Source organism: Chiloscyllium plagiosum, chromosome 12 (genome assembly GCF_004010195.1).
Source record: "Chiloscyllium plagiosum isolate BGI_BamShark_2017 chromosome 12, ASM401019v2, whole genome shotgun sequence".
Classification (NCBI taxonomy): domain Eukaryota; kingdom Metazoa; phylum Chordata; class Chondrichthyes; order Orectolobiformes; family Hemiscylliidae; genus Chiloscyllium; species Chiloscyllium plagiosum.
In genome coordinates, this window is record NC_057721.1 from 79,488,381 (window position 1) to 79,497,613 (window position 9,233).

Genomic DNA, 9,233 nt, shown 5'->3' on the forward strand with positions numbered 1-9,233 from the left:
TGTTCATTCAACACCCTTCCAATAACCTGTGGCTTCACATTAACCTATGGTCCCTAATGGGCCGAAGGGCCTTCTTTGTGCTCTGTGAATCTACAGGAAGAGGCTAAGTAAAGCCAGCTGGTTCATGGCTACTTTCTTGGCTTAAGCGTTAGAGATGTTGCTTACAACGTCATAGAGTCATAGAGATATACAGCATGGAAACAGACCCTTCGGTCCAACTCGTCCATGCGGATCAGATATCCTAATCTAATCTAGTTCCATTTGCCAGCACTTGGCCCATATCCCTCTAAACCCTTGCTATTCACATACCTATCCAATGCCTTTTCAATGTTGTAATTGTACCAGCCTCTACCATTTCCTCTGGCAGCTCATTCCATACATGCACCACCATTTGTGTGAGAAAGTTGCCCCTTAGGTCCCTTTTATATCTTTCCCCTCTCACCCTAAACCTATGCCCTCTAGTTCTGGACTCCCTCACCCCAGGGAAAAGACCTTGGCTATTTACCCCATGATTTTATAAATCTCTGGGGAAAACAGCCCCCAGCCTAGGTTTAGATCAGAGTGGTGCTGGAAAAGCACAGCAGGTCAGGCAGCATCCGAGGAGTATGAAAATTGATGTTTCAAGCAAAAGCCCTTCATCAGGAGGGCCCTCAGCCTATTCAGTCTCTCCATATAGTTCAAACCTTCCAACTATGGCAACACCCTTGTAAATCTTTTCTGAAACCTTTCAAGTTTCACAACATCCTTTCTATCGGAGGGAGGCCAGAATTGCGCACAGTATTCCAAAAGTGGCCTAACCAATGTCATGTACAGCCGCAACATGACTTTTCAACTCCTATACTCAATGCTCTGACCAATAAAATAAAGCATACCAAATGCCTTCTTCAATGTCCAAATGAGAATGATGTGTAGACATTCATAATAATCACGACTTTCTTGTTTCAGGTTGTCAAAGAGTATGAAAGAGCTGTGATATTTCGATTGGGCCGTATCGTTCAAGGGAGAGCGAAAGGCCCAGGTAGGTTTTCAAATTCGTTGTGAAGAACTACAGATTGAGTTTTGCTGTCAGTTATATCGTGTGGTGGTGCCATGGGAACATCACTGGATTAACCATCCAGAGGCAAACACAGAGAATGCAAGAGAAACTCAGCAAGTCTGGTAGCATCTGTGGAGAGAGAAATAGTGAACATTTTGAGTCTAGTATATGACTTTTTTTCCGAACATATGAAGATCTTGTGAAGTAGAGTAATGGGAGTGGGGAAATCTTACTGGAACTGTACAAGGTGAGATCACATCGTGAGTACTGTGAACAGTTTTTTTTATTTGATTTATTATTGTCCAATATAAAGAGATACAGTGAAAAGACAAATCACACCTTACAAAAGTACATCAGGGTAATAGAACAGAATGCAGAATATAGTGTTACAGCGACAGAGAAGGGGCAAGAAAGATCAACTCTAATATATAAGAGGTCTGTTCATAAGCCTGATAACAGCAGGGAAGAAGATGTTCTTACACGTTTTGTCGGTTTTCAAACTTTCGTATCTTCTGCCCAATGGAAAAGGATAGGAGAGAGTATCCCTGGGGTGGGAGGGCGAGACAAAAGTGAGGACTGCAGATGCTGGAAACCAGAGTCTAGATCAGAGTGGTGCTGGAAAAGCACAGCAGATCAGGCAGCATCCGAGGAGCAGGAGAATTGACGTTTCGAGCAAAAGCCCTTCATCAGATGTGCTTTTCCAGCACCACTCTAATCTAGACTGGGGTGGGAGGGGTCTGGGATCATGTTGGCTGCTTTCCCAGGGCAGCGGGAATTGTAGACAGAGTCAATGGATGGGAGGCTGGTTCTCGTGAGGAACTGGGCTACGGTCAGAACTTTCTGTAACTTCTTGCAGTCTTGGGCAGAGCGTTTGCGATATCAAACTGTGATGCATCCGGATAGAATGCTTTCTATAAAAAAACTGAAAAAACTGCGGATGCTGTAAATCAGAGACAAAAATAGAAATCGCTGGGAAGTTCAGCAGGTCTGGCAGCATCTCTGGAGAGATTCAGGATTAACATTTCGGATCCAGTCACCCTTCCTCTGAACTTAAATTTAAATTCAATTCATTAAATCTGGAATGTGCAGTTCATTAATAGTGACTATGAGGCTCTCGTCAATTGACATTAAAATCCATCAGGCTAATTAATGCCCTTTAGGGAAAGGAATCTGCTGTCTTAACGTGGTCTGGCCAGGCAAGTGACTCCAGACCCAAAGCAATGAGACAAATCTGCAATCCTTACATGGTCTGGCCTACATGTGTGTCATAACAGTGTGATTATCTCTAAGTTGCTATCTGACGTGGCCTACAATGCCACTCAGTTCAAGGGCAGTTGAGGGAGAACTGGACCAACTGGTTAACTCTTTCAGGTATAGTACAAACATGATGGATTGAATGTCCTCCTTCTGTGTTGTAAAATTCTATGAGTCTATGATTAAATCAGAATGTGCAAAGTGCTAGCCTTGCCAAGTATTCTCACATCTCATGACAGAATAAAAAGAAGAAACATCTCTGTCCCAACTGTCCTCAGCAACCTACATTTTGCAATGACATCTCAATTATCATCTTTGTTATCAGATCCCTCCAACCCCTAAAATTATCCATGTCGCCCTAGACTCCACATTCTTCCCAGATTTCAGTGTTGTTCCACTGCTGCGTTCTTGCCCGAACTCCTTGATTTTTTTCATCACCTGCCGAGATCTTGTGTTCCAGAATTCCTCTGTAAATGCCCCACTGGTCTACCTTTCCTGTGTCCTTTAAGAATGGCCCTTCAAACCCACATTATTGATCAAGCTTTTGATCAGATGATCACATGTGACTTGATGTTAAATTTGATTTAATTTTCACTTCTAGGAAGCTCTTTGGGTCATTTTGTCACATTAGAGCATTTGCCATTGTGTAACTAAAAATGTGACAATATTTATTCCTTCCTTTAGGTATTTTATGGATTTTACCTTGTACTGATACGGTTAGTCTAGTTGACTTGAGGACAATGTCATTTTCTGTCCCACCACAAGAGGTAAGTCTGCCCAGTTGATGGGAATCTATGATAAATTAACGTGTAAGAATGGCAGAAGTGTTCATGCAGTTACAGATGTGAACTGTAAATAGAATTAGCATCCAGAACATTTTGAGCTAAATATGGAGAAACATCTTTGCGCACTTAATAAATAAATTTGCCCCTTTGTTGAACGCTGTTTCTTAATTAGCTCAAAAATAATGAAGGTGGAAGGTTCTCATTCAAGTCACATAGCATCTTGGTTTGGAAATGTACGACTATATCTTTTCTGCAAAGTCCTGAATTCTGTCCCTGAGGGCATGAGGAGGGGGGTTGCTATAGTACCTGGATCTGCAGTGGTTCAAGAAGGCAGCTCACCAACACTTTCTAAAGGGCAACTAGGGACAGGCAATAAATGCCGGCCAAGCCAGCGATGTGCACATCATGTGATCACTTGGAGAAAAATGATGGGCCAGGCTATTTGGATCAGTCAATAAAAATCTCTAGTTGGAGAATCATATTAAATGTTTTGAGTCTCACTCACTATTCTGACTCTTTAGCTAACCCTTTCCATTTTTAAAATGGCTGTGGTGGGGTTGATTGGCAGGGTAAGTGTAGTTGGTCATATTGTGTGACTAAGATGGTTTAGGGTTGTGGACATTCAAGCCATGGATAGGAAATGAGGTCAAAATCAATGAGGCAAAAGTGAGGACTGCAGATGCTGGAAATCAGAGTCTAGATTAGAGTGGTGCTGGAAAAGCACAGCTGGTCAGGCAGCATTCGAGGAGCAGGAAAATCAACGTTTCAGGCAAAAGCCCTTCATCAAGACTCATAGACTCATAGATTTGAACCCAGATTCCCATAGTCTATTGATAACATCACTAGGCCATCACCTCCACTCATAGAGTACTGATGAAGGCTGTGCTTTTCCAGCACCACTCTAATCTAGACTAGGGAATGAGATCAGACTAGATTGGAAGCAACCTTTAGTAGTATTCATTCACAGGATGAGGGCATCGCTGACTAGGCCAGGACCTATTACCCATCCCTTATTTCCCAGAGGATAGTTAAGAATCAACCACGTTGCTGGAATTACATGTAGGCCAGACCAGGAAAGGACTGTAGCTTCCTTCCCGAAAGGACATCAATGAGCCATGTGGATTTTTCCCAAAAGTCAACAATGGGGAGGGGGTGGGGGAAGTTTCACTGTTATCACTGGAGTCTTAATTCTAAATCTTTATTGAATTCAAATTCCACCATCTGCCATGGCAGGATTTGAATCCAGATTTCCATAATCTATCAATAACATCACTAGGCCATCACCTTCACTCATGAAGGGACCAAGACCGAAAGGACACAGGAAGTTAGGACTTGGTTTTCAGGATCATGAAGAGTTATAGTAATGAAGTGGTGAGTAATCAAAGGCATTTAAAGCCACCAGCAAAGGAAATAAAGAGAAAAAAATAACATAGCGAGTTGGCATGGGTTGGAAAGTGAGGGGAACTGGTTCAATTCTAACTGTCCAAAGAGGCTTGAAGAGGGAGTATTTACGGGGAATAGAAAGATGTACTGTTTGGCTTTGCCTTCAAAGAGGCACATACAGGTACAATGGGTCAATTAATCATCTTTCTGTATCATTTGATGGTGGGATCAAAGCCACTCCCACAGAAACCATCACCACCTGATGTTGCCCTGACGGTGTGAGTGGTGTGGAGCTGGGTAAAATGGCAATCAAGGGCAGGTGAATTACAATCTGCCTTTGCATAACCCACAACGTCAAGTCTTATTGAAGCCCCAACGTGTTTCCACACCTGAAACGAGACCGTCCAGACGCAGGCCCATGAATTTTCATTCACTTGTTGTCTAGACTGCAGCTGTCAACAATGGCACTTACATTTATTGCCTGACCTTGTAGGCCTTAAGGAGGTGGTCTCATGGTCCTTTGTAAACCAGGACAGATTGTGTGGAGAATATGCTCCCACTGTGCAGTTGAATAGGATGTTGCAGGTTATTGATCCCATGATTGTGTGAGAGCACATGACAGAAATTGGGAATTGCTGCTATCCCATGTGCTTCCTTTCATTTTGGTTTAGTCACACATTCAGAAATGTTATTATACACCTATGGAGCAGGCTGGTCTTCTGCTTCAGAGGTAGGGACACTAACACTACACTACATGAGCCCCTTTTCCATGTGCTTCCTGTCCTAATTCTTCTGAGGGTTTGGCCAGAGGCCATATGTCGCATTGTGTCTGTGCAAGTGGAATTTAAAACTGAATCCCACTGATCTGCTCGCTTGTCATGGCTCACTCTCTCCCCTTGGCCTTGTACCTGCCTCAATCTTCATGTCACAGTAAGGTGTGAGCTCTAGTGCAGTGTTAACACTGATGCGGCTGAGTCAGAAGGTTGTGGGTTCGGTCCCATTCCCTGACATTTAGCACAATATCTTACCTGTCATAGAATCCCGACAGAGTGAAGCAGGTCGTTCGGTCCATCGAGTCCACATTGACCCTCCAAAGAGCAGCCCACTCCCCTGTAACCCTGCATTTCCCATGGCTAATCCACATAGCCTGCACATCCCTGGAAGCTATCAGGCAATTTAGCACCTAACTTGTACATCTTTGGATTGTGGGCGGAAACCAGAGCACCCGGAGGAAACTCATGCAGGCACGGGGAGAATGTGCAAATTCCACACAAACAGTCACCCCGGGGGGATCAAACTTCAGTCCTTGGTGCTGTGAGGCAGCAGTGTTAACCACTGAGCCACCCCGCTGAAGGTGAAGCTAAACATTAAGCTGAGGTCCAGCTGCCCCGTCAGGTCAGAACCCCATTTCCAAGTAGAACATTCTCAGCACCAAATGCTTGACAAATGTCCTTTCTGATATGGTCACGTGACATCGACGGTCCCTCACAGGCAAGGATGACTCTCTTCCACTCTCAAGGTGAGTCCGTAAGTGGCTGCAGGAAATATGCTGTATGTATGTGTTCATTGATCACCATTTCAAAACCAAGCATCTTCCAGAGTTTTATTCATTCCTGATTGGTTCAGTGTCACTGTTCAAAATCCTGGAATTCCCTCCTCAGCAGCATTGTGGGTCTCCCAAAACACGCAGACTATAGTGGTTCAAGAAGGCAGCTCACTTGCTCAACATCAACTAAGAACAGGCAATAAATGCTGGTCAAGACAGCAAAGCCTTGACCCACAAATCAAGTTTACAAAAGTACGGAAGTTAAATACTGCTGAGTAAAGGGACATGTTGCTGAAGCTGTTAGTCTTGCTGTAATCGCAAATTTCAAATAATCGCAATAATCACGCGAAATGGTGCTGATTGGTGTCCAACCCTAATTGGCTGCGATATTACCATGGAGAAAACGTTGGGGAACGATAGATTCCCAAAGCTCCCCGGGTGGTTCACAAGAGAATGAACATCTCCCTGTGTGTGCAGGAACGAAAACAGAAATAGCTGCAAAGGCTGAGCAATCTGGCAGCATTGGTGGAGAGAAATCAAAGTTAACATTTCCAATTGAGTGACCCTTGCTCAGAACTGATGGTGGTTTGGAAAATGTTTTCGTATGCAAAAGATTGGGGGGAGGGGGTGCGGTGGGGGGGGGAGGCGGAGGGGACAGGGCAGGACTAAACGTTAGGTGGAGGTGGAGGTAGAGCCCAAAGAGAGAGAAGAGCAGTTGGACAGACAAAGGAGTGGATAACGTATGAATAGCTATTAATGAGGACAATTAGTGGCTAACAGTGGGTGGTGTGTAATAAGAAGGCCTGATGTGTGGGGATTGGGGTCAGGATATAGGAGACGGTGCCTTGTGACCTAATGTTGTTGACCTCGATATTGAGTCCAGAAAGCTGCAGAGTTCCCAGGAGGAAAACGTGTTGGCGTGCTGCCTTCAGTAATTGTTCATGAGCTACAAAATCTCATGAACAATTACTGGATGTAGCACGCCAACACCTTTTCCTCTTGGGCCGGTTATTGCATATCTTAGCACCTTTTATCCATCGTTTCACTCTGGGTGCTGTTGTTATCTGTTGTTGTTAATGCAGTTAACCCATTTAACAGGCTTTATCTGCAGGTATTAACGAAAGACTCTGTCACGATTATGGTGGATGCTACTGTCTTCTACCGTATCTTCGATCCTGTGTTGTCAGTCATCAGTGTGATCAATGTGGACAGCGTTACTCACCTGCTGGCCCAGACGACATTGCGGAACATTCTGGGCACCAAAAGCCTGTCAGACATTCTCTCTGATCGGGAACACATGGCTCAGGAGTTGGAGGTAGACCAACAGCATGGTATTACATCAATTAAACATCACACAACACCAGGGTATAGTCCAACAGGTTTATTTCGCAGCACTAGCTTTCAGAGTGCCACTCCTTCATCAGGTGATTGTCAGGTTCCACATCATGGAATTATATTCCATCTCATCAACAAATATACTTAATCAAAAGGATCAAACTCAACCAACATTCGTTCAAGTTTCTTGATCCATAATACATACCACCCTCAGTGCACAACTCTTAGGGAAAACACTGTCTTCACAATATGGTTCATATTCCGTAAAGTGACACAAAGCTGGGTGGGAGGGTAAGCTGTGAGGAAGATGAAGAAATGATCCATTGTGCTCTGGACAGGCTGAGCGGTTGGGCAAATCATGGGAAATGAAGTGTTAAGTAGATTAGTGTCAGGCTATCCACTTTGGTAGCAAAAACAGGAAGGTGAATTGTGATCCAAATGGTGATAGATTGGGAAAGGGGGAGGTGCAATGAGACCTGGGTGTCCCTGTACACCAGTCACTGAAGGTAAGCATGCAGGTGCAGCAGGTGGGGAAGGAGGTAGATGGGATATTGGCCTTCATAGTGAGAGGGTGTCTTGCTGCAATCTACAGGGCCTTTCACAGACCACACCTGGAGTGTAGTGTGCAGTTCTGGTCTCCTTATCTGAGGAACAATGTTCTAATTCTGGATGGAGTGCAAAAAGCATTTAACAGACTGACATCTGAAAAGAGGCTGGATCAGTTAGAGTTACATTAATGCAATTTAGAATAATGAGGGGGGATCTCAGAGAAACCAATAAAATTCAAACAGGTCTAGACAGTGGAAAGACAGGACCATGTTCCTGATGACTATAAGACATAGGAGTGGAAGTAAGACCATTCGGCCCATCGAGTCCACTCCGTCATTCAGTCATGGCTGATGGGAATTTCAACACCACTTACCCGCACTCTCCCTGTAGCCCTTAATTCCTTGCGAGATCAAGAACTTGTCAATCTCTGCCTTGAAGACATTTAACGTCCCAGCCTCCACTGCACTCCATGGCAATGAATTCGATAGACCCACCACTCTCTGAATGAAGAAATGTCTCCAAGGAGTCCCCAACCTGGGGTCACAGTATTAGGAGACAGGATTGCTCATTTAGGACAGAGCTTAGGAGAAATTTCCTCACCCACAGAGTTATGAGATTATGGAATTGACGATTACGGAAAACAGTTGATGCCGAAACATTGAATGTTTGAAGAAGGAGTTGGAATTTGATTCTTAAGGGAAAGCATGAAAGGGAGAAAATAGGAACAGGGGACTGAGGTGGATGATCAGCCATGTTCATACTGAATGGTGAAACAGACTCGAAGGGCCAAATGGCCTACTCCTGCTCCTGGATTTTATCTTCCTGTGGAAAAGGCTCCCAGAGTCAGTTTATCTGTTGCTGACTCCATTCTCAATAAAGACTAAATAGTTGGGGCAGTGAATTCAGTTGCATGGAGAATTATGGAAAAGGTTAAAGGGGAGGGGTGAGCTCGGCAGAGTTAGCTAAAGTTTCTAGTACAAGTAGTGGGACAGAGAGTATGCGAAGGGACAGAAATTTTACATTCAGGCACAACAGATAAGAGGGCAAGTATGAGAAGGGAGCAGTCAACACAGGACTGAGGGTAAGCCAAAAGAGAAAATGCTAGAAAATCTCAGCAGGTCTGGCAGCACCCGTAAGGAGAGAAAAGAGCTGACGTTTCGAGTCTAACTGACCCTTTGTCAAAGCTAAAAAATAGGGAGATATAGGGAGGTATTTATACGAGGCTGAGAGAAGGTGAGTCATGGCTCCTGAAGCAAAGGTAGCAATAAAGAGGTGATAATGACAGTGCATAGAGAGAGTATAGGGAGGTTAGGAGCTGTGAATGACCAAGGCTGAAGCCAGTGCT

General features: G+C 44.3%; 1 protein-coding gene across 1 annotated transcript in view; it reads left to right on the forward strand.

Moving 5' to 3' along the window:
* Positions 1–9,233, forward strand: part of LOC122555431 (stomatin-like) — a 34,803-nt gene that overhangs the window by 16,774 nt on the left and 8,796 nt on the right. Inside the window, exons 3-5 of the mRNA XM_043701424.1 lie at positions 946–1,018; positions 2,975–3,057; positions 7,116–7,319. Of these exons, the coding sequence (XP_043557359.1) occupies positions 946–1,018; positions 2,975–3,057; positions 7,116–7,319 (360 nt within the window). The remainder of the gene's footprint in view (positions 1–945; positions 1,019–2,974; positions 3,058–7,115; positions 7,320–9,233) is intronic.